Source organism: Triplophysa rosa, linkage group LG3 (assembly GCF_024868665.1).
Source record: "Triplophysa rosa linkage group LG3, Trosa_1v2, whole genome shotgun sequence".
In the NCBI taxonomy this organism is placed as follows: Eukaryota; Metazoa; Chordata; class Actinopteri; order Cypriniformes; family Nemacheilidae; genus Triplophysa; species Triplophysa rosa.
This window is the reverse complement of record NC_079892.1, coordinates 2949373-2975838: the sequence shown is the minus strand read 5'-3', so window position 1 is coordinate 2975838 and position 26466 is coordinate 2949373. Positions and strand designations below refer to the sequence as shown.

Below are 26466 nucleotides of genomic sequence, written 5' to 3'. Positions count from 1 at the left end.
GGGTGTTTACTTTTATAAAAATATGCATATAGCATAAAATCTAAATGGTTTTAAAAATAGGTTTTTGATATAGGCAAAATAATTTCTTTCTTTCTTTCTTTCGAATTTGGGGTGAATAATGATCAGAAAATGTTTCTGACAGGTTGAATGAAACCTGTAGCCGCACACACACGAGAGAGAGAGAGAGAGAGAGAGAGAGAGAGAGGGCCGAGTTCCAGAGCCCCATTGTTTACTAAGTGTCACTTTTGCAGAGTGATTTATGGTTATGCAAATGTGCATGTCTGGGAGGAAAGCAGGCACTGCCCCAAAGACTCGTGGGATGAATCAAGAGTGGCGTCCCTGAGTCAGACTCTCACAGCTGAGGACACACGGAAGTGAGAAAAACGAAAGACAAGGAGACGAGAATAGCGAGATAACGAAAATGAAAAACAGAGAGATGTGGTAATGAGATCCGTGCCGGGAAACAGCCTCCGCTTGTGTCCTTGCCGAGTTAAAAATTATTGGACAGAATTCACAGACACACGTGTGCGTGACATGCGCTGTGCATGTGTGTAAAAGAGATCTGTTCTTTGCCACGCAACAGGGATTGCATTCAATATATGCACAACAGTTTGTTTCATAATACTCATGATTAAATGACGGGATTGTAGAACAATAATCTTACTAGATCATTTACTGTCTCTAGTTAGAGGTTCCACAAAATAAGGCTAAATCTGACATGATCAGGTTCTGAATAAACCCGGTACATCTGTATATGTCTGCTAAATATCAGGAGATCTGGAAAACATCTGCTGTGTAAAAACATCTGATAAACCTCATAGAAAAGCGTTTTTACATACATTAAAATTCATACATTTACAGACATCGTCATTTGACAGGAGACGTATTGCAGATGAGCAAACAATAAGAAATGACCTCTTGCAGATGTAAATGCATCAAATAGACGTCTCCCAGATGTATGTGCTATCAGGGAAGACACTAAATAACGTTGGTAATGTTAGTAAAAGCACCTTTAAAACAATTATAAGATACTAAAGATACTTAATAAATACTATCCCCTCACTTATTTTAATTTTGGCCTGCAGTATATTGCTCAGCGAGTGAGAATGTTGATCACACGATTGACTGCACCCTATCTAACGTCTACTGAAGCTGCGTTGTGTGTTTGTTTAATGTGCACACTTTATATGATGTGATGCTGCTGCCGCTTTGCGCTGAATTTTCCCTCTGGGGTCAATAAAGTCTAGCCCATATGTGTGCGCGTGAGCCTTCACGCGGCTCCCGAGCGACCTCTACCCGTCAACACGCGCAACAACACACTAAACCGCTGGCCTTGGTTGATTTTAAACAGCCATAAAATGTGAATTCCTCATCCATCTTCTTTCAGACCTTGAGACGTTAAGTCAATTCCTCAGAGCCTAATTCACGTCGGGTTTATTTCCCCGCGTTTTTATCCCTCAGTGTAACGAGAAGGATTTTGGCGCGTGTGAATGTTGCGCGACAGATGGAGGCGCCACATGCGGAAAGGTGGCATCGCGTGAAAAGGCATGCATGACAGACATCGAGGAGGTTTATTTTAGACATAACGCTGAAGCGTCGCATCTGATGCATTGCACACCTTCTCTGGTCTAAGGTCAGCAGACCCATCGAACCAAACTGTCTATGCATAAAAGTTACAGCAACTTAAAACGAAAAGGCTAAGCAGTTTTTGACTTATAGGCCCATGAGAGAATGTGTTAATATGATTTTCAGAATCAGAATCAGAAGAGCTTTATTGCCAAGTGTGCTTGCACACACAAGGAATTTTCTTTGGTGTTGGAAGCTTCTAGTACAGACATTCAACACAATGACAATACAATATAATACGATTTACAGTCTAAAAGATTCTAAATTGTGCATATATAAAATAAAGACTATTTTACAGAAAATGGGGGATAATAACATATAAGAGACATTGTACAGGGTAGTAAACGCGTACAGTAAAATTTTAGTAATCATAACGTGAATAGTTCCTTTGTTTGTGTGTTGGTCAGATGAATTGCATGCACGGAGACCAAGGTTGCCAGATCTGACGTTTTCTTTATATATCGCTGCTCCAGGTTACAAGTAAAGGGATTTTCTTCACCCGTGGCCATATTTTAAGGTAATACAATTATTTGTACTCTTCTTTGTTTAGAAATGGGGATGGTCAATAGTTTGATCAATTGCAAGATGCAGTATGCCAATCTGGCAACCCTGACTTAGAGCTCAACACCAAACACACAAACCTCAGTCATGGTGACAATAGTCAAACATCACACATTAAAAGTGCATTCCAAACACAACAAATAACTAACAGTGACAACAACAACAGCATAAATAAAGCCGGCAAACACTAAACAGTGAAAACTGGGAAGTGCTGGGAACTTTCAAACCTTTGTTTATTGTAAAATCATTTGAGATAACTGTTTGGGAATTTTAAAAGGTTTTGACATGTTTTGGACAAGCACTTTAGTATCTAAGTTCAGTGTACAGTGTACACAAAACAATAAATTGACTCGATCTTACTAGAAAAAACTTTCTTGAAGTTACTTTATTGACTTTGTTAAGACAACGTGTTGCAAGTAGAATTTTTTACAGTACATCTTTAAAGTCTCTAAACTTTCTTGAATTCTGCTTGTTTGTACGTTTTGCTTTGAAAAACAAAATAGAAACTGGCACTTTTATCCAAAGCAAGTTACAATGCATTCAAGGCATACATTTCATTAGCGTCAAACACACAACCTTTGTGCTCTTAACACAGTGCTTCACCAACTGAGCTACAGAATGCATTATGGGAATGACAAATCCCCCACAGCCTGAAGACATTTAAAAATGCTCATTTGCGTTTTGCTGGTGTGACCACCTGTGTGGTTTGAGAACAGCTCCTGTCATACATTCCTATTTGTTTTGCATAGCTTGTGTTGTGTAGTTGTGGTGTTTATTGGTGGCGCAGCTCAGTGGAGTGAGAGATGAAGAGACAGACTCTTCCTCCACTCAACCTGATCCGATTCTCCTTCCTCATTCATCCAAAACCAAAGACTTCATGGGTTTCTGTCAATGCATTTTGATGCCAAAATTAAAACATCTACAGTATGTTATTTCTAACATCTATGCATATCATAGGCATGAGGAGTCTTGTAAAAATAGTCAGGCCAACTCAACAAGTTTTACCCTTGCGTTTTTATCTGAGAATATAAATCCAGTTATCAAATGAGTCATATTTTACATCCTCTCAGCAATTGCAGAACTTGTGTGCTTTCAGCTATTGCTTATATACAGAAATGGAGAGAAAGACGGAAATCGAGCAAGAGCTCTTGTGTGGGCACAGTGTAAACCCCCGGTGATTTCACGGTACAGCGGGTGCAGCGTGGGCGTGGCCAGGCCGCTCCGCCTGATCCAATGCCATCACTTCGCCATCTGTTAATCTCTATTTCCAGACCTGAGATCCGGAACCGAATCAAAAGAGAGGTGGCATGCCCTTCTGGCTGCTTTTATAGGCTCTTGCACTTCAGCTGGTTTTAACATGTAGACTTTCATATGGGGCTAATGAACACACAAGAACAGCACGGCAGAGAGACAGACAGACAGAGACAGAGACAGAGACAGAGACAGAGACAGAGACAGAGACAGAGACAGAGACAGACTTTGGCATACAACAGCGATTGCATTCAGTATACTTACAGTTTGTTGCTTGTTTAAGTGATGGGATTGTTCCAAAAAAAGCATCTCTGCATTCAAATCTTTCACGCAGGTCTGTGGTTTACTGTATTGTTTTAACAACTTTCATGTTTTATAATTGAGAAAGTGGAAATAGTCTTGTTATTTTAAACTTGTATGAAGCAAAATAAGTGAAATAATAGAGAAGTGCTGAGAAAGTAAAAAAAGCTGATATATTACTTAGGGACTCCAATACCTTACTAAATTTTGTATATAAAAAAAACACAATAAATAAATAAATAAATAAATAATGCCGTATAGAGGTTGCAGTATGACTGGTACTGTGTGGGTGTATCATTAAGTTTTAGGTCATTCACATACATTATAAACATCAATGGCTCTGTGTCGTTCAAGAAGGTCAATCAATCACACGATACAGATTTTCATCCTCCGAAAAATATTTCCAGCATAGCGAGTGTGCAGCGACAAACATCTTAGAGAAACTTTTCAGCAATAAATCAAAGACAGATATGTCCTACATTTATCAGTCCTAAGAAACCACAGGACACATTTTGAAGAATAAGAACAGTAAGTTTATATCTGAATGATTTATGAGTTTTTAAAATGGAGTCGCAAGTCTGACACTGAAGAAGTGATGTAGAAATGAAATTCTCATGACTGGTGAGACTGAATGTTCTGCTGATCCTCAAAACTTCATTCTGTCAGTCAGAGTGCTGACATCACTTCACCATGGCGATGTGTCGCTGTCTCACTGTGCTCTGTGTCAGCAGCATCAGCATCAGCACAATGAAGAAACATCACATCAGACTACTGTGAACCACTTGACACTTGATGTTGCAAAACATCATGTAAATCACGAATAAACATAAAAAACATTATTTGGTATTCATCAAAATAGGTGAAATAATAACACTAGACAAACGGCATAATGCCTTTTTAGATCAAATCTAAAGATTTAAATATACTGTAATATTACTATTATTATTATGCTTTGTACCGACTACTGACCTAAGACGTTCCATTCCCGATTTTATATGTATTAATGAATGAATGCAAGTTTAAACTCTGCTGTACGGTTTAGCTTTTACTGACATCTTGTGGTGGTTCAAAGCACTGCGGGTTTGAGTGACGTGGCCATGACGTTCTCACACAATCCTGCACCTATATTACGATTTATGAATCACATTTTCAGAGTTTAATTAATATTTCGCTGCTTCTAAGCTCTAAGAAAAACATCACGAAGATCTTTAGACTCACCGATGCTCTCGCTTTTCTGATTCTTTCGAAACCTTCAGTCCACCCGACGTCTCCCCATGTCTCCTACGTCACTACGCTCCCATGATGCAACGCGAACGTTATTCTTATTACCGAATATTATTTCTTAAATAAAAATGTTCACGGTCGTTTGCGCGATTTTATACACAGCGCTGGATTTACCAAAGGCATTTAAGTACATAATATATTTTATAAAATTAATTTGTCTTGAGTGCGTCCTGACGTCACACGTGTTACCGTCTTGGGAAAGTGTCGCAGGTTCAGGGTGGTAGGGACAGGAGAAGCTGTATTCTTTAGCTTTGCGCAGTGGCAGTATCGTAGCCTATGAGGTTTATCCGAGGCGCGATTATTGCTAATTGAAAACTTTACCCAATACCCCGCCGAGACGACTTGAAATATAGTCGGCTCTGGCAATTTTTGTCGGTCTCTATGGAGACTAACAAGAAGTGAAAGACAGATTTGATGTATTAAGTGAGAATAAATGTGCAGGGCTACGTTTTGAACTGAGTTGAGTGTGAGGTTTTGGTGGAGGGGTTTTGGTTACGATCGATGGTTTGATCTGGGAAATGGAATACTTAGATTCGTACAATTAAAAAATTATTTAATTCAGCATTTCTTAGTGCAGGTGTGTGAGAGAGAGAGATAATAATGTTGTTTATTGTAGGTGTTGGTAGCAGGTTTTGAGGCCTTCAGCACAGGAGTTGGGGGCTCCCATTTGAAACACAGTGGTTCCAGGCCAGCCATTTTCACTGTCATGATGGATGACAGAGTTCCATCCAGTGCCAAGCGATTCCTGGTTTTGTTTACTCAAAAGAGAATTTGTACGTCATGTGCAAGTTAAAACCAAAGGCAGCTACCTGGACAGACCAATAACCAAAATATGTCTTTTATAGGAAGCAGAAGATGAATAATTATGGATTGAAGTTTGATGGACATTTTGCTTTAACATAAACTTTGATCTATGGATTTGACGAAAAATAACTGTTATGAACATTGAATACGTGATTATGAACATTTATCTCTTGGACTAATGTGATGAGACTTTTTCTCCTTTATGTTGGAAAATGAACGTAATGAATTTCATGTCTTCATGTATCTGTACTTGTAATTATTATTAATTTTGATAATAATTAGGGGCTGGTAAATGTAGTGGACATGAAATGGTTAATCTGTCACATGATTTGGGAGTGGTCATGTGGGAATTGGTTATTAGGCACCTGCTCACCTGTTGTGGGCAGGAGGGGGTGAATGGGGAGTAAGTGTACTCTTTGTTGAACCAACCGAAAACTTTCCACTTTAACATATGGATGATGTCTTTTTTTTGATGCGTCACAAACACAGCACTCCCAGTTTAGCCTCTCAGCGGCTTTTTGAATAGCCACAGAATGTGTCGTTGGAATCAGAATGTAAACGTTGTTGTTGCGGGGATATCTAAATCTTACCCGGATACAGCAATGCTATTTTCTGATTGGCTGTTCGGTAGCTATATTTTTTTATTTGATTAGCTGGTGCGTGGCAGCAGGGCCGAATCTGTCGATGGGGCGGGGGGGGTGTTGTGTTGTGCATGCATGCATATGTGTCTTTTGCATTCGCGTTGCGTGCATTTGCATTTATAATACGTCCGTCTAAGCGGCCAACGCGTCCGTTATGGCCCCATACATTAGCGGCCAACGCCTCCGTTCCGGCCCCATACAATAGCGGCCCACCGGGAAAACGCACGGTACGCCAGATGGCCAGATAATAAACATAACATTTCTCAAGAGCAATTTTTGAAGGGTACACAAATAATACAGTCAAAATTGTACTTACTACGACACAGGGGCTTTGCTAGACCTAAAGCTCTACTGTGGCACAGGCCCCCATTAATTTTTCTATCACCTTTTTTCTTAAAAACCAGCACTTAGATTATTTCCTGCAATCTTCACAAGCGCGTCATTCACCACTCATAAATCACATTAAATGTTAAATAAATCTTTGGCGGGGAAAATTTCGTTTTACGCACTCGCACCAATGCGTGACCCTGTGAAAATTTTCCTCGCATAATATAAAAAAACCATCGCATTTGCGAACATTTTGGTCGCAGTCTAGAGCCCTGGTATGCCAGGTCACCACAAATAAAACAATTGGACATTCTAAAACCAAATTTATTTTTTAAAAGTAACCAAACCCAGTATAAGGACTTTCAGAACACCACCAAATATTCGATTAAGATCATTTCAGATCACCTAAAAGAGGAACTGAGAGGAACATTTCACCTGGGAAGCTCCTTCAGTACGATATGCATTTTAGATAGTTCTTAAAATAATGATGCATTAGTTTTCTGTGCGAATCAGCTTTTGGAGGATGTCTGAAGTGTTTGTAGTTGCCTGTCGAAGCACGTTTCTGATGACCAATTCTGAGGCCTTGACAGGTGACGACTAACAATCCTCCAAGTCCGTCAATGAAAAATTCTGGGGATTAAATAGAGTTAAGAAAAGATATCATTGTTTAGCCATGATGATAACTTTTAACTAGGACATGTTTTAAGACCAAAGGTGATCGTGCTTTTTGTGCTGTGGCTCCTATAGGCTCTGGAGCTCTCTCCCTCTAACACTGAGAACTGTGGGTTCTGTAAATTCATTTAAAAGACATCTTTTCGGACAAGCTTTCAATTAAAAGTGGCGCTTTTAATCTTTGGGATATTTTTATATTTAATTTGCCCTGATTCTATATTTTATTGTATGTCCGATTGTTTGAGTTGTTTTATTGTGTTTACTGTGTTCGTTGTAAAGCACTTTGTGACTTTTGTCTGTGAAAGGTGCTATATAAATACATTTTAATTACTTAGGCTACTTTACTTACCCTTTTTGAGAACCCGGATACACAGAAAAGAACACAGTTACTGCTACTTCTGTATAATATGACCTGCATCTGGTTTGTTTGGGAACGACTACACCTGTTCATGGCCTTATCAGTTACCCAGAATCCTTTGCAGTCCACCTACCAGTGTGAGCCACCCTTTTGAGGAACGGGTCAAAACCGACCCTTCGCACAGCATCCGTTCGGCCCATGAAGTAGTTGACGACTCCATCGACGAAGAAGCACCCGTCCAATCCCGGCACGGGTCCGTGTGTTGCTCTGACACGTGTGATGCAGCCGCCTTCATCGCTGTTTCCCTCTTGATAGAGCAATTTAAAGGCAAACCGATTTCCATCAACCTCACCACCAACCTAAAGATATCAGCACAGGTCTGTAACTTCTGCAAACGTTTTAAATAAGACGCACCTGTTCATAAAATTGATGCTCACCACATCTAGTTCAGGAACGGCTTCCATGATCTTCACAAAACTCTCTATACGCGTCTCATTCAGGAAAACAAAGTCATCATCCACCCATAAGAAGTATTTAGTCGTGACTTGTGATACTGCCAGATTTCTGCCTGCAAACCAACCCTAAACAAATCAAACAATAGGCTAGTAAACACTGGGCCAAATCATGCCCCAAGTTGTTTGTTTTTATATACATATTGTATTTATTTTATTTATTTATTTTTGTTACTTCCATTATTCTTATTATACATTTTTGTTGAATCTTGGTAAACCTCTGGTTGAAATTATAGTGTTCCATTGCTTTGTTTGTAGATCTGTTGTTGATTAATAAAAAAATGCATTTGCGTGCTGGTCTGGCTTAACGTACACTGTAAAAAATGACACAGCTATTTACTTAAAAAAATTAAGGTAACAGTATTACATAAAATATTTTTAAGTACTTTAAAGCATATTTTTAACGCAATATTCCACGAATAAATCAAGTAAAATTACCTAAAATATTTAAGCACGTCACATGATAAACTTTAAAAAATCAAGAAGAAATACTAATTTGAGCATTGGAGATAACTTCTTGATCTTTCTTAACTTTTTAGCCATGTCTGAACATAAACTTTATGTACTTTTACTACTTTTTGCTCCTGTTTCATTATTTTTCAGATTGTCATTTATTTTTCAGAATTGTGTATCTGTTACACTGTGAAGCAGTTGGAAAAGTGTTTCTGTAAAAGGAAATCTTTATGCTTCTGTTATAGATGCAAATCTGATTGTCACCTTCACATGATGTAAAATAGAATGACTCCAAAGGTAATATACATCTTGTCTGCGGGTTTTTTATTTGTTGTGTGTTTTCTATATTGGGGTGGCCGATGGGGGCGCCAATAATGATCTCGCATACCCCTCAGAAAATGTGCAGTTGCGCCCGTTACTCACATACTGATCCGAATCAAAGCAACCTCCTCGGGGGTGATTTTTAGACGATCTTTCTCTCCAACGTCTCTCTGCTGGAAAGTATCTCCATAGATATCTGTAGTATCTCTGAGTATCTCTGCTAAAAGCCTTAGTACCGCGGGTCTTAACGCATCTCTGCTGGAAAGTCTTTATAATATTAACACAGGTCCTAGCTCCTGCCTGACCTTTATCCTTCTTTTTAAACTTAAAATCCAGAAATCTTTTATTCTATTTAATACATAAGATACATAAGAACATACTCTCTCTACAGTCTTTCTAATGCCCGCAAAGTATCTTCCCTGCGTCAACATGAGAACGACATCTTTTTGTACTGTGGTGGCCACCGTCCTGTTTGGACTGAGTGATTCGTGGCAAATCTATAATACAACGCTAGTGGCCACTGTTAATCAAAAACTGCACCTTTAAATGACAAACAATGACTTTTAGCCACTTTTAGCTATTATGTTCATGTATAGCTCTTTTTAACTTATTGTTGTTTGTGTTGAATGGTTTCCCCACCCATGTTACATAAATTGTCTGTAATTAAATATTTTTATCATATTCAGTTGTTTTTATCCTTTTCCTCAGAATTTTCAGTATTTTCCAGTTGAGCAACAAAAAAAGGTAAGTATTATATTTATTATAATATTTTTACTATTATGTTATTTGTTATATTTGCACATGTAAAAATACTCATTGACAATGAAAAAATCTGAATAGAGTGGATTATTACAGTTCTTGCTATAAATCGCCTATTGTACTCCTTAACCATAGACCAAAGCAGTGACTTCCAGGCATTGTAATATTTTGTTTATTGTTACATTTGTGAACCAATTTGTGATGTGCTAAATGATTAAATGTAAGGTTTTGAGACGTTATCTAAATACCTCTTTTGTGTCTCTATGTCTTATTCCCAGGGACACCCAAGGCCAACAGGCACAGCTCCTTTTCTCTTTTTGCCATAAATACATATCTACTTTAGCAATAGAAAATTGTGAAATGCACTATAGAAATAATTTTGACTTTGGATCCTCACACCACCTGGTAATAGCAGGAAACCCATTTGGAGAGAACAATTGTTTTTTTCTTGCTGGCAAGGATTTGCTTTTTGCAAATTACAACTTTAACTTGGTGTAGGCCTTGCTATTAGAGACTACTTTTTTGCTGGACTTTTTTTACAATTGTACATTCGTACAAAGTACCTGAAATATTTCTGTATTTATATTTAAAGTTAAGGCAAATTATTTGGTTAGTTTTGTTAAGATGTTTTAATTTATAACAAAATCACCAACACAATATTAATTATACATTTGATTTCATGAATTTAGAATTGTAATGTACAATACTGACTATTTTGTGAATATTTATTCAATGTAAATTGTTGTTGTTTATCAATAAACTGTTTGCTTTGTATTTGCTTTTAGTATTTCTGCTTATTAAAATATGTGAATAGCAAATATAAACTGTGAAATTTTGCCTTGAAGCACCCAAGATGGTTCCAGACCATTTTAATAAAAGGGATCCCCAAGAAGCCTTGAGGGTTCGTCAGAGAACCGCCCTTCGTGAAGCGGTGCCTTGAGTTTCCCCTGAGGGTTCTGCCGGTGTGGCAATGTGAAGAACCCCACATGGTTCCTCAAAGTACCTTTAATTTTTACAGTGTGTGCTTAGATTGTTACAATAGGGCCCATACACTTTAAACACAGCTTCAAAACTTTTACAGGTAAATAAATCAAATCCACATGTACCTGTGCTGGAGGCATGATGTAATGCTCTATATTGTCTCCATCAATCTTCTCTGGGTTAAGACTGTCGTCTGCAATAATGATCTTTATGTTTGGGTAGTTCACACGTATACTCTCAATAAGAACTCTCAGTTCTTTATATCTCAAAAATGCTTTCACCAGCACAGTCACCTGAGAGTTTATATCTACAGAGAGAGAGATAGAACTGTGTAAATACATCAGACAGGTAAGACTATAAAAAGTCTGTTGATATAATTTACATTCCCGAGATCTTTAAATATATAGCATGATAGCATGTCTTGTGCTTACCTTTGCCCGGATCATAAAGAACAGGAACTGACGGACGTCTGATCTTGATTGGGAATATGACCTCATGGTTCTCAAAAGAAAAGTAAGCTGTGGACAAGCAGTTAGGCTACATGAGTTCAATTTTTTCTTTGGTTATATAAAATGAGACATGTTTGGGTGGAATTCAAAGAATTTAAGAAATGTTATATTAGCAATAGCATATTAGCAAGTTCACAATGCTAAATTTGTATTTTATTTATTTTAGGTAATGCTTTAGATTACGGCCCCACAATGTACCGCATAATTAAACAGAATTTATAGCGTAACTAATGCAACAATAATGTAGCTCTACAGTACACATCTGTAAAGGGGAACAATATGCAAAGTTTGGGAAATAAACATTTTTATACTGTAAGTATGCTGTTTTTATTTTTATTTTTATTATTTATAACAGGGACAATGCATATTAATAAACATTACTGTTAATATGCCAGAGTTAGCCAAAAGGCTATTTTTCACCTGCAGTCCCTACAGATGGTAAAAGTCAGCCTAAAAGAGAGTAAAATTACATATTTACATAACAATATAGCAATACAATATAGCAATTACAATACAATACAATACATTGAAAAAAAAGGACTATGAGCTAAAATGTACAATAAAAACACAACAGACCAACAAACATCAGACATATACAAGAACACATACCCACACACAAAGCAAGAAGCCAGCAGAGGGCAGCGAAAGCAAATCCATCAGTAAACTAATGTTGACAGCTCTGATTATCAACGAGCCATTTCTTTAACTGGATCTTAAATGTACTATACGTGTTTAGATTTCTGATGTTTGTGGGTGTGCGGTTCTACTCAGTAGCAGCTCGAACAGAAAAAGCAGTTTGGCCAAATACACTTTTCTAAAGGGAATAATACAATCTCCCCTCGCTGCACCTCTGGTTCTGCTATGATTAACTGTTCGGATGTTGACAAACTGATGGAGAGGAGAGGATGATAAACCGTGAATAATTTTATAAACAAGACATGGATTTGAATATTTTACCATGTTTTCCCAGCTGAGTAATTTGTGTTTTTGTAATATTGGACAATGATGAGAAATACTTGGTTTCTTATCGAAAATGTTTACAGTTCGTTTGTAAAGTGATTGCAGAGGTTTCAATGATGTAACATTAGCTTGTGACCAAATAGGTAAGTGATATGTGAGAAGGTCAGAGGGTGCGTTTATATTTGGCATTAACATGCGACCTGTATCTGGATGTTGTCCACATACACATTGAAAAGACAAGTGTAAACGCGCTTCTGATCGGAATGTCATCCGATCAGCGTGTCCTGATCTACAGGTATTCGAGGACGCGTTGTGATCGGATCTCAGTGTAATGTGAACGCAATCCAGACAGTTTATCTACATTTACCGGCACAACTTCACAGAAAACCCCGCCCGCTGTCATTAATCTCTCGTCTGTCCGAAGCCTGTCAGCGGAGCAGATGACAAATACAGCGGAAAGTTTACTCTTGCTCACGCACTCTTGCTCAGTCGTTCATTTTCCCACAAAATGATCGTGGATACTTTATTACAGTGTATCATTATTTGCAACCTACAGAGGATGTATGTCAAATCACACGAGATGTTTTCTTGACCACTTCAGCTTTATCATCACATAGGTTATTTGTGACTGCCACGAACGGGTTTTACTCGCACACACAGCGCCACTGGTGTTTTTAAACGCATCATTTGTTTATTTTCATGTCACAGACACGAATAGCAACACTATACCAGCTTGTTTCCAACATAGGCTACTTGTGTGTGTGTGTGTGTGTGTGTGTGTGTGTGTGTGTGTGTGTGTGTGTGCGTGTGCGTGTGCGTGTCGTGTGTGTGCGGTGTGTGTGTGTGTGTGTGTGTGTGCGTGTGTGTGGTGTGTGTGTGTGTGTGTGTGTGTGCGTGTGTGTGTGTGCGTGTGTGTGTGTGTGTGTGTGTGTGTGTGTGTGTGTGTGCATGTTTGTATATCCCGGTGGGGACCTAAACCTGAATACACACCAACACATGGGGACTCGTGTCACCGTGGGGACCAAAATTGAGGTCCTCATGGGCAAAAAGCTTATAAATTGTACAGAACAATATTTTTTAAAAATCTAAAAATGCAAAAAGTGTTCTATGATCTTTAGGTTTAGGGATAGGGTTAGGGATAGGGGATAGAATATACAGTTGTACAGTATAAAAACATTACGCCTATGGACTGTCCCCACGGGGATAGTCAACCAAAGTTGGTGTGTGCGTGCGTGCGCGTGCGTGTCGTGTGCGTGTGTGTGTGGTGTGTGCGTGTGTGTGTGCGTGTGTGTGTGTGCGTGTGTGCTGTGCGTGTGTGTGTGTGCGCGCGTGAAACCCGCCACAGCTCAAGTACAAAAGCTTGTGTCATTTTACAAACGTCCTCTGCTTATACTTTCACATATAAGATCATTAATCGTTTTAACCGCGGTTTACTTCTCACCGCCAGTGTTGCCAGATTGGGCGGGTTGTGCAGGTTTTGAATTTGATTGTGCGGGTAATAATGGCTTGGGCGGGTGGACAAAATTTGGGCGGATTAGGGATCAGTTTGGCGGGTTTGAAACATGTACATTGTATAGGCTTCTTATTTAACAAAACCCGAGTGTGCGTGTACTCCATCCAATTAGTAATCGTGACGTTCTAAACACGCCCACTGACGAGGTCGCATGCTAGCCCGCGGCTTTTAGCCAATCACGAGTGTTTGCCACCGCCAAAACAGTTTTGCAACCGCCAAAAGAGAAGCAGCCAAAACTCAGCGGGAAATATAAACAGTCAATATGCCGAAGTCTAAGTGGGCAAAATATAAAAAATGTTACAGAAAGGAGTGGGAGAGTGATTCTGAAAAGTTGCGTTCAGCTGTTCTTCAGCATCCTGTCAAGTTACAACCGACACCCTGTTACTGTTCTGCATTTAAAGGTAACGTTAGGCTTAACATCTCCCTCTCTCTGTCTGTCTCGCTCTTACTTACACACCTGTTTATAATGAGTAAAATGTAGTAGTAATAATAATAGTTAAAATAATAATATTTGAAGTATAAAATATAATTTCAATACACATTGTTGAACTCGTTATTAACGAATTGGGTATGTGAATGATCTTTAAACTAAATCTACACTGTAAAAGTACATTGTGTGTGGTGTGAGGGCGGGGCCATGGGCCAAAGATGTGAACGTCTTATGTTGTCATTTTGTTACTGTGGTTCCGTTGCTGCTGGTGTATGTCGCTAGCCATAGCATGGTACATTAATTGTGGCATTTAAACAGTGTTGGGTAAGTTACTCTGAAAAAGTAATTAATTACTAGTTACTAATTACATATTCGATAATGTAATTAGATTACTGTACAAGTTACTCTCTTCAAAAAGTATTTAATTACTTATTACTAATTACTTTTTATATCCTACATCAACCTTGATGAGTTAAGTGATTCAAGGATAGGCATGAAACGGCTCTTTTAATTCAGTCAAATAAATAATATAAAACTACATAAAGTATTATTATTAATTACAAATGTGAGAATTATACGTTAAAGCACGGATTTTGAAGTTAGACTTTGAATTTTGATGTCAATTCCTCTTCTGCACACACACATATTACACAAAGTATTTAGTTTAATTACGTCAGAAGTAACTGTAATTAAATTACAGAAAAAATAAGAGTAATCCCTTACTTTACTTTTTCAAGGGAAAAGTAATTAAATTACAGTAACTAATTACTTAGTAACTAGTTACACCCAACACTGCATTTAAAATAGCTAAATATTGATCAAATTTAACCAAATATTAATCAAATATTTTGGGCGGTTTTGTGTGCGTTTGGGCGGGGTTTGGACCGTTTTTTGGCTGGAAACCTTCAACTCTATCTGGCAACACTGCTCACCGCTGCCTCGAGTTAAACATGGCTGCTTATCAAATCTACATGCTCATCCTCCCCGTTATACGTGTTGTGTGAAATCTCCGTGCACCGGGGCTATTTTTAAATTGCAGGCTTATTAAAATAATGGGCAGGAAACTATAGAGATCCGATCAGATATCCAGATGTGGAAGCCACTTGATGTTGACAAGTGTAAACGCGCTGTGTCCTGATTGTCTGAAGATCCGATCTGCTTGTTCGGATCACCGAGATCGCATGTTAATGACAAATATAAACGCACCCATAGAGTGCGTGTACATTTTTGCTGCCTTTGTGGATATTTGATGACGAATGTGTCTAAAGTTACTGAGGTTGAATTTGATTCGATTACGGACCCTTTTTACGTGTGCTGTAAATGACAACTTTGAATCAATTAAACCCCCCAAATATTTGTATTCAGACACAATCTGCAGCCTTTCCCCTGACACAAAAACATCTGACTCAACACTAAAGTTATTGTTGGACTTGGTGAAAAACATTGCTACTGTTTTTGATGTGTTCAACTGCAGGCAGGAGTGTTTCAACCAAGCTGTAATATTAACCATAGAGTTACTAAGCTTCTCAGCCACCTGAGAGATATTACTACCATGAACATAGACTACGGTGTCATCAGCATACATCTGCACAGAAACATCTGGACCGACAGATGGGAGGTCATTTATATAAAGTGACAACAACAAAGGTCCTAAATTTGACCCTTGAGGAAGACCGGTGGACAGACTAAGGGCCGCTGATTTAAATGACTGGACTCTGACATGTTGGGAATGGTCAGTGAGGTAAGACTCAATCCATGTAAGTGCATCTGAGGAAAAATTAAAACTGCATAATTTTGTCAGCAAGATTTTATGATTGACAGTGTCGAAAGCCTTCTTAAGATCCAGGAACACAGCTCCAACAACCCCAACTCGGTCCAACAAAGCTCTGATGTTTTCAGTAAAAAAGCAAGTAGCAGTTTCGGTGGAATAACTGGCTCTAAAGCCAAACTGCATAGGGTGGAGAGCATAGGGTGTGGTATTTAGATGGTTGACAATTTGTTTTGCTATCGGTTTCTCTGCAATCTTAGACACTGTGGGCAATATACTGATGGGTCTGTAGTTTGACCTGGAATGAGGGTCTACACTTTTAAGAATGGGAGCAACAACAGCGGATTTCCACATGCTAGGGAACATATTTTGAGAAATGGACAGATTGATAATTTTGGTAATGGAGCTTGTGACTGTTGTACTGAGCTCCTTGAGCATCACTGTATCCATACCAAAAATATCTTTACATCTAGATCTTTACATTTTAAAACTAAGGGGTAACTATTTTAATATAATGTATGCATGCCTGCAGTACGCTTATGCTATACAACAATCTTTGTGTGAACATACACTACATTTTGTAATCACAATGCCTACTCATAAATAAGCTACTGTGGATATTAATTAAGCAGGCTATGGGGTTCTTATTTTGTTAAATCAATCTTTTGAGACTATAATCAAGTATTTCAAGAGCGGTTTGATTTGGATGTTTATATGGCATGCAGTTCCCTCATAAATATATATTTTTTAGTTTCCTTACTCTTACTCCTTTATTGCCCAAACTTTACATATTGTTCCCCTTTATCTACAGATATTTACTGTAGAGGAACAGTATTGTTACAATTACGCTGTAAATCCTGTTTAATTATGCTGCACATTGCGGGCCGTAATCTAAAGCATTACCAAATTTTATTTCAAAATGTAAATAATGAAACAATCTGTATATCAATATCAGTCTGAAAGAATGTTACGAATGCTAGACGATCTTTTACCGAGATCTTCAGTCTTGATGTGGTAGATGGTGCTGGTGTAGGTCACTCGGCTGAGCAAATCATTGAGTTTTTCAAGACTGGTGGATGAGATGGTCAGATTTCCCTCATTCTGTCCGTCCACGTCCTGTCCTTCCTGAACATCCATTACTGACAGCACTCCTTTCCCCACCCTAAGTGACACCTGCACACGTTTGACATCCCATCAACCCATTCCCTAACTTTAAATTTATTTTCCACTGACTTTAACATCGAAATCATGCAACATGATTGTATAACATGTTGAGTTTCTCAACCTCTTGCGGGAGATTTTACAAAATGCTTGATGAATCGGATGGTGTAGTGAGTAATTGTATCATTGTTTAAAATAATATTTGGTGCCAGAGCAAAATATTTAATCTTTGCATCTCAGCCTTTTCATTGTAAGCATTATGTTAAAGGACTCATTGGACGAGCACTTTCAACAAGATGGTATGATTTATTAGGGTCTTCATGAAATGTCTGGAACATGTTTTGCTTAAAAACACTTAATGGCTGTGTAAACAAAACCCTTTTTGCCTCGTCAAAAACAGCTATGCTCACAGCAACCCGTTTTGGTGCATGTTTCTTTAGCACTGGCTTTGAATGTTCTATTTAGCCCGTGACTGACTTAGCTCCCTTCGCTATTGTATGCTAACGTTATCCTCCTATATATACAGTATGGTACATGTACGTCAAATCAGGCTGTTGATAAATATTACTTGGGCTACATTGGCAGCTTTGTCTCGTTCAGTCGGTCTCGATCCCTCTTGAGGAAAAACTTTGAAGCTAATCCTGCGTGTACTGTCCCAGGTTGATAAAGCACTCTGGCTTGAAGTGATTCGCGCAAAAAAGCGGGTTTTTACTTATGGTTTCTGAGGGATTTCCACTAAAAATAAAATAAATCCACTCCTGTCTCTTCCGAGGTTAGGACTCTGTGCAGCGACTACATTGCATGTTGTCCACGAACTTTATCCATGGCGTCACGTACACCGCTGTCGCTTGTGAAAACAACAATGGCGGCAGCGCTGTGCACGGCCGGGATGGGACACAAATTCAGGCCGGGAAATCCCAAATTCATCCAGGCCACAAACCACAAATAGAAATCACAAATCTATTTTTAATCCTATTTTTTATTAAAAGTAGAACGCTTTGTAATCATCAAACAATGCGTCATCGATGCTTAATTAAACTGACAGTGCATTGTTTATATAAATACAGTAAATACATGTAAATAAATACAGTTTGGCTTGAGAAAGTTTCCAGCAAAACAAATATTAAAATGTATCATGTGGCCAAATCACAAAAGCACATCTATCTTAAAGGTGTCCTGAACTGGCCTTGTTTATTGTTTATTGTTTTATACTGTTGTATGAGGTCTACTTATGACGTCCGCGTGGTTTTTACATTCAAAAACATCAAAATCAACAAGTAATAGGCTATTTTCTACACGGGTTTTGAGACCGGTTTGACAAACACTCGGTTTTAATGGGTGTGCCGCATTGAAGACTTGGAAGTAACCCCCCACTGCTATGATTGGATAGCTGTTTGCATAGGAGCCTTTTGTAAATTTGGTTAGAGACGTAACGTTAGGTTACACATTCACCCTATTCGCACGGGATTAGTATTATCTGGGGATCTCGCGTCAAAAGCTCGGGTTAAAATTGATGTCTTAATTCATGATTCCTTTAAACTGAAGTTTCATTCTATCCTTAGGTTTTATAACAAAAAATACACAAAATATGCTTAATTTGTATGTGTGAAGAGAAAAAAATTGCAACGTGCTGTCAATAATCTCTCCTATTTATTAATAAATTTTGGGTGGAATTGTGTAGATTAAGGGGCGGTAATATTATAATAAGAGCCTGCGTCTACGTCACATCAGGAGCGAAATCTGAACGTCTCGATTTCTCACATGCTTGCAGAGAAAGGCTTATCAAAACAAAGTTACTGGGATCTTGTTTTTCATGTTTTCTGGGTTGCTAGACGCACCGGGGACCCGATTATAGCACTTAAACACAGAAAAAAAATTGACTTTCATCCAATGGGTCCTTTAACAAAATAAGTAACTGGCATTTGCAATTAAAGATTTGGAAAGTGTTTTAAGATAAAATATAAAGTAAATAAAATATATATTTATGCTATACCTAATGAAGAGTTGAGAAGCCTCCACCTTAAATTATTAAAAAGAGAAAACAAACCAAACTCATGCGTTGTTTAATCAATTTGAAAAGACAGCAAAACCCCATAAAGAATCAGTAGGAAATAAAGGATTGATACTTGAAATAAAATGAATACTCCAAAAAATGTGCATTAGCCAAACAAACCTGGTAAACGTCTCTGTTTGGTGTTTGTACAGCTAGACCTAATAATGAATATTTATTTAAGAGTGAAAAATTGCGATTATTTCATATATAAATACATGTTGAGTAAAACAAAATCAAAAGTCAAAAATGCATTTTCATGTGTATTTCTGTGAAGAATGGTGTTCAGTCAATTTAAATAAGCACAAAATGAAGTCAATTTAAATTGAAATATATGAGCAACTGTAAACTTAAACATACAAGTCTTGGAAGATACCATAACTCATTTAAATTGAGGGAACAGGTACAGTTTTCAGTGAAATCAACTAGAAAAGAATCAGGAATCCATCTCACCAGGAATGAGAGTTTTATTCATAGGCAATACTCGGAATCCTCTGATGGGATACTGAAGGGGGGTGTTGGAAGGCGCAATTAGAAGAACATCATTCTGTTTGCCTGTCCTATGGTGCAGCATGTGAAGACAAGCTCCTTGTTAAATGCCAATTAATGATGTTATAATTCAAATTTTATATGATCTTTTCAAACCTGATCTGGTGTTGTTTGTACTCTTCTAATCTGCGTTTTTGAAGATCCTGCGATTCATTTTCAGGCACAAACTGGTTTAATAAATTATTGTTTCGACAGGCACAAGAGGGATTGTCATTGAAAAGTGGCCCTATACTGAAACAAAAGAAAATCTTGCAATCTAAAAAAGTTTAAAGAAATGTAAACTTTTTAAATCTAAATGATTTGGATTTTAGTGGCAACCAATAAACAAGTCATTCTAGATTTCATCAGACTCCATATTCTTTAAAATAGACAGTAAGACATAGCTGACCGTCTGAAACCTTGTATGTCCAAATTCACTGTTTTTCAGTAAATGAAAACACAGTATTTAACAGTACACAGTGTTTTTTTCCAAACTTGACAAGCACTTTTTAATGCTTTTTATTGTTTAGATATCTGCAAGATCCAGTGAAAAACATAAAGGGTGACTAATAATAATGATTATGCAAAAAATCATGAAATATGCAGATACAAGGTTTCAGAAGGACAGCAGCGAAGACTTAAAAGTGATTTATCATGTCAGCAAAACACTTTTACTTACAGCGGTTTGGGGAAATCTATGATCCGAGGGCCACTGTCACATTTTATGTGACTTGGGAGGCTTAAGTGAGAAATCTTTGTTTTATTTTTGGTCGCACAATTTCTATTAAATATCTAGACAAATGTATGATACTGTAGTATTGCTGGAAACTATTATAAAGAATCATCTTTTATTTAAAATAATATTTTATTTTGTCAACCGTTTTATCAGCATTGTTACATATTCTGTTTCTGTAGAATCACACATTTTTAATGTTTATTTTCATTGTCTGCACTTGAAACTTAAATTACAACCATTGTAATACACGCAAAACTTACCTCCTAATGTCAGATGAATCCTTTTTCTCAAGACCATTGTTAATATAAAACAAAGCCAGCAGGGAGGCAGTGATGAGGCAAAGAACGATGAGGATTTGGAAATATAGATGCATGACGAGAAATTGCATTAACAAATAAAAAAAATCTACTTGTCGAATTAAAGTTCAGAAAATACAGTGCAATTTTTCGATCTCAATAAGAAAACAGAGTTCAAAGAAACAAATCCGAACATCAGATCAGGATGTGTAACCAGGTTTGAGTGTTATCTGATGAGATTGAACAGGTTTACAGTATGAGCAGGGAGTGGCACTTTTATTCGCCATGACGCTCACTGAAACATTCAAAGTTCAAAGAAATATGTTTTTTTGTTCTTCCGTGTAACACTTCAGCCAATAGTGACAACAGAACTCATTTTATTTGATATGATATTCTGTGATTATGTATACGGCGGAATGAGTGACCCAGTTCATTTATGAAACCCTGGCGCACAGCAAAAATTCCAAGTGTTGCCAGCCAGCTCATACACTCAAACTGACTGGCATTTTTCTGTTTTGTTAGCAAGTTTTTCTGTTTTCAGATCACTAAAATTCACCTGTCCTGCATCCATCCCCGACTCACGTCTAGGGGTGATTCTCAAAAAGAAGGCACATCTTTCGCTTAAGGACATTTCAGTCTGAAGGATGCTTGGAAGGCAGCCTTTGTTTCGTGTGCTTCATTTTGAAGGATACGTGTTGAATATGCCTTATTCAACATTAGAAAGGCTAGACCCTATCTCACTGAGCATGTGGCACAACTCCTTGTCCATCTCAAGGTTGGACTACTGCAATGCTCTCCTTTCTGGTCTTTCTGCAAAGGCTATCAAACCGCTCCAGCTGGATCAGAATGCAGCAGCACGCCTCGTCTTCCAACAGCCCAAAAGGGCTCATGTGACGCCCCTTTTCATCTCTCTCCACTGGCTACCGGTTGAAGTCTGTATCAGTTCCAAGTCACTAATGCTTGCCTACAGGACTATCACTGGATCTGCACCGACATACTTTCACACCCTCCTACACTCCTACACCCCATCAAGATCCCTGCGTTCAGCAAACCAGCGGCATCTTGTACTGCCTTCCCATAAGGGCAGTAAATCACTTTCCCGCTCATTCTCATTCACAACTCCTTCCTGGTGGAACATTCTTCCCAACTCCTTATCTGTTTTTAGACATGTTAACTCGAACACACGTCTTAAGACTATGACAAACCATTTTAAATTTTTCAAAGTTTTCAACAGCAAAACTCACAAAAGTTAAGTAGTTTGCATCTCTGAATCTGACCATTTAACATTTTTATTTTAAAACCGTTGGGTTTGTTATGTTTGCCTTCTTACATCTCACTACACGGTCATCATTAAAACTGAATCCCCGCACTGGAGTTTGTGCATGTTAAGCGCCTGCCTACCGACAAGAAGTTCTTCCTTCTTCAATTTGATTGGCTGAAAGTTCCGTCTTCTGTAGTTTGATTGGCTGTATTCTGCTTGGTCTCTGTAATTTNAAGTACATACAATTATATAATAAATCAAGGCTGGATGCAGGCCATCTCCTCTTGGTTTACGATCCAACCAATCAGAGAGAGAGGACAGGGATGTGTAAATCAAAAAAGGGGGAAGGAGGGCAAGGAAGTGTGTGTGTGTGTGTGTATGTTCATGTTTGTATATCCCGGTGGGGACCTAAACCTGAATACACACCAACACATGGGGACTCGTGTCACCGTGGGGACCAAAATTGAGGTCCTCATGAGCAAAAAAGCTTATAAATTGTACAGAACAATCTTTTTTTTAAATCTAAAAATGCAAAAAGTGTTCTATGATCTTTAGGTTTAGGGATAGGGTTAGGGATAGGGGATAGAATATACAGCTTGTACAGTATAAAAACATTACGCCTATGGACTGTCCCCACGGGGATAGTCAACCAAAGCCTGTGTGTGTGTGCGTGCGTGCGCGTGCGTGTGCGTGTGCGTGTGTGTGTGTGTGTGTGCGTGTGTGTGTGCGTGTGTGTGTGTGCGTGTGTGTGCGTGTGCGTGTGTGTGTGTGCGCGCGTGAAACCCGCCACAGCTCAAGTACAAAAGCTTGTGTCATTTTACAAACGTCCTCTGCTTATACTTTCACATATAAGATCATTAATCGTTTTAACCGCGGTTTACTTCTCACCGCCAGTGTTGCCAGATTGGGCGGGTTGTGCAGTTTTGAATTTGATTGTGCGGGTAATAATTGGCTTGGGCGGGTGGACAAAATTTGGGCGGATTAGGGATCAGTTTGGCGGGTTTGAAACATGTACAATGTATAGGCTTCTTATTTAACAAAACCCGAGTGTGCGTGTACTCCATCCAATTAGTAATCGTGACGTTCCTAAACACGCCCACTGACGAGGTCGCATGCTAGCCCGCGGCTTTTAGCCAATCACGAGTGTTTGCCACCGCCAAAGACAGTTTTGCAACCGCCAAAAGAGAAGCAGCCAAAACTCAGCGGGAAATATAAACAGTCAATATGCCGAAGTCTAAGTGGGCAAAATATAAAAAATGTTACAGAAAGGAGTGGGAGAGTGATTCTGAAAAGTTGCGTTCAGCTGTTCTTCAGCATCCTGTCAAGTTACAACCGACACCCTGTTACTGTTCTGCATTTAAAGGTAACGTTAGGCTTAACATCTCCCTCTCTCTGTCTGTCTCGCTCTTACTTACACACCTGTTTATAATGAGTAAAATGTAGTAGTAATAATAATAGTTAAAATAATAATATTTGAAGTATAAAATATAATTTCAATACACATTGTTGAACTCGTTATTAACGAATTGGGTATGTGAATGATCTTTAAACTAAATCTACACTGTAAAAGTACATTGTGTGTGGTGTGAGGGCGGGGCCATGGGCCAAAGATGTGAACGTCTTATGTTGTCATTTTGTTACTGTGGTTCCGTTGCTGCTGGTGTATGTCGCTAGCCATAGCATGGTACATTAATTGTGGCATTTAAACAGTGTTGGGTAAGTTACTCTGAAAAAGTAATTAATTACTAGTTACTAATTACATATTCGATAATGTAATTAGATTACTGTACAAGTTACTCTCTTCAAAAAGTATTTAATTACTTATTACTAATTACTTTTTATATCCTACATCAACCTTGATGAGTTAAGTGATTCAAGGATAGGCATGAAACGGCTCTTTTAATTCAGTCAAATAAATAATATAAAACTACATAAAGTATTATTATTAATTACAAATGTGAGAATTATACGTTAAAGCACGGATTTTGAAGTTAGACTTTGAATTTTGATGTCAATTCCTCTTCTGCACACACACATATTACACAAAGTATTTAGTTTAATTACGTCAGAAGTAACTGTAATTAAATTACAGAAAAAATAAGAGTAATCCCTTACTTTACTTTTTCAAGGGAAAAGTAATTAAATTACAGTAACTAATTACTTAGTAACTAGTTACACCCAACACTGCATTTAAAATAGCTAAATATTGATCAAATTTAACCAAATATTAATCAAATATTTTGGGCGGTTTTGTGTGCGTTTGGGCGGGGTTTGGACCGTTTTTTGGCTGGAAACCTTCAACTCTATCTGGCAACACTGCTCACCGCTGCCTCGAGTTAAACATGGCTGCTTATCAAATCTACATGCTCATCCTCCCCGTTATACGTGTTGTGTGAAATCTCCGTGCACCGGGGCTATTTTTAAATTGCAGGCTTATTAAAATAATGGGCAGGAAACTATAGAGATCCGATCAGATATCCAGATGTGGAAGCCACTTGATGTTGACAAGTGTAAACGCGCTGTGTCCTGATTGTCTGAAGATCCGATCTGCTTGTTCGGATCACCGAGATCGCATGTTAATGACAAATATAAACGCACCCATAGAGTGCGTGTACATTTTTGCTGCCTTTGTGGATATTTGATGACGAATGTGTCTAAAGTTACTGAGGTTGAATTTGATTCGATTACGGACCCTTTTTACGTGTGCTGTAAATGACAACTTTGAATCAATTAAACCCCCCAAATATTTGTATTCAGACACAATCTGCAGCCTTTCCCCTGACACAAAAACATCTGACTCAACACTAAAGTTATTGTTGGACTTGGTGAAAAACATTGCTACTGTTTTTGATGTGTTCAACTGCAGGCAGGAGTGTTTCAACCAAGCTGTAATATTAACCATAGAGTTACTAAGCTTCTCAGCCACCTGAGAGATATTACTACCATGAACATAGACTACGGTGTCATCAGCATACATCTGCACAGAAACATCTGGACCGACAGATGGGAGGTCATTTATATAAAGTGACAACAACAAAGGTCCTAAATTTGACCCTTGAGGAAGACCGGTGGACAGACTAAGGGCCGCTGATTTAAATGACTGGACTCTGACATGTTGGGAATGGTCAGTGAGGTAAGACTCAATCCATGTAAGTGCATCTGAGGAAAAATTAAAACTGCATAATTTTGTCAGCAAGATTTTATGATTGACAGTGTCGAAAGCCTTCTTAAGATCCAGGAACACAGCTCCAACAACCCCATCTCGGTCCAACAAAGCTCTGATGTTTTCAGTAAAAAAGCAAGTAGCAGTTTCGGTGGAATAACTGGCTCTAAAGCCAAACTGCATAGGGTGGAGAGCATAGGGTGTGGTATTTAGATGGTTGACAATTTGTTTTGCTATCGGTTTCTCTGCAATCTTAGACACTGTGGGCAATATACTGATGGGTCTGTAGTTTGACCTGGAATGAGGGTCTACACTTTTAAGAATGGGAGCAACAACAGCGGATTTCCACATGCTAGGGAACATATTTTGAGAAATGGACAGATTGATAATTTTGGTAATGGAGCTTGTGACTGTTGTACTGAGCTCCTTGAGCATCACTGTATCCATACCAAAAATATCTTTACATCTAGATCTTTACATTTTAAAACTAAGGGGTAACTATTTTAATATAATGTATGCATGCCTGCAGTACGCTTATGCTATACAACAATCTTTGTGTGAACATACACTACATTTTGTAATCACAATGCCTACTCATAAATAAGCTACTGTGGATATTAATTAAGCAGGCTATGGGGTTCTTATTTTGTTAAATCAATCTTTTGAGACTATAATCAAGTATTTCAAGAGCGGTTTGATTTGGATGTTTATATGGCATGCAGTTCCCTCATAAATATATATTTTTTAGTTTCCTTACTCTTACTCCTTTATTGCCCAAACTTTACATATTGTTCCCCTTTATCTACAGATATTTACTGTAGAGGAACAGTATTGTTACAATTACGCTGTAAATCCTGTTTAATTATGCTGCACATTGCGGGCCGTAATCTAAAGCATTACCAAATTTTATTTCAAAATGTAAATAATGAAACAATCTGTATATCAATATCAGTCTGAAAGAATGTTACGAATGCTAGACGATCTTTTACCGAGATCTTCAGTCTTGATGTGGTAGATGGTGCTGGTGTAGGTCACTCGGCTGAGCAAATCATTGAGTTTTTCAAGACTGGTGGATGAGATGGTCAGATTTCCCTCATTCTGTCCGTCCACGTCCTGTCCTTCCTGAACATCCATTACTGACAGCACTCCTTTCCCCACCCTAAGTGACACCTGCACACGTTTGACATCCCATCAACCCATTCCCTAACTTTAAATTTATTTTCCACTGACTTTAACATCGA

At 38.2% G+C, this 26466-nt stretch overlaps 1 protein-coding gene and 1 non-coding gene across 4 annotated transcripts; one reads left to right on the top strand and one right to left on the bottom strand.

Annotated features, from left to right (window-relative positions):
• Nucleotides 1-1783: 1783 nt before the first annotated feature.
• Nucleotides 1784-22180, bottom strand: LOC130551890 (beta-1,4 N-acetylgalactosaminyltransferase 2-like). 3 transcript variants are annotated; one of them, XR_008962659.1, is made up of 12 exons: nucleotides 20766-22180; nucleotides 20449-20508; nucleotides 19887-20021; nucleotides 19695-19801; nucleotides 19365-19402; nucleotides 17023-17203; nucleotides 11282-11368; nucleotides 10976-11157; nucleotides 8262-8405; nucleotides 7958-8183; nucleotides 4957-7424; nucleotides 1786-4457 (listed from the first exon to the last, which is right to left on the bottom strand). XR_008962659.1 is itself a non-coding variant. In XM_057329895.1 (11 exons), the coding sequence occupies exons 1-11, from the start codon at nucleotides 20891-20893 to the stop codon at nucleotides 7243-7245; spliced, it is 1470 nt and encodes a 489-aa protein (XP_057185878.1). In that variant the 5' UTR covers nucleotides 20894-22180; the 3' UTR covers nucleotides 1784-7242. The 3 variants fall into 3 exon arrangements, 2 of the variants coding, with proteins under 2 accessions (XP_057185878.1, XP_057185879.1); XM_057329895.1 differs by having other exon boundaries at nucleotides 1784-7424; XM_057329896.1 differs by lacking the exon at nucleotides 20449-20508 and having other exon boundaries at nucleotides 1784-7424; nucleotides 20766-22179.
• LOC130552335 (U4 spliceosomal RNA) lies at nucleotides 5270-5410 on the top strand. Its single transcript, XR_008962709.1, has one exon. It is a non-coding gene; the product is annotated as a U4 spliceosomal RNA (small nuclear RNA).
• Nucleotides 22181-26466: the final 4286 nt, after the last annotated feature.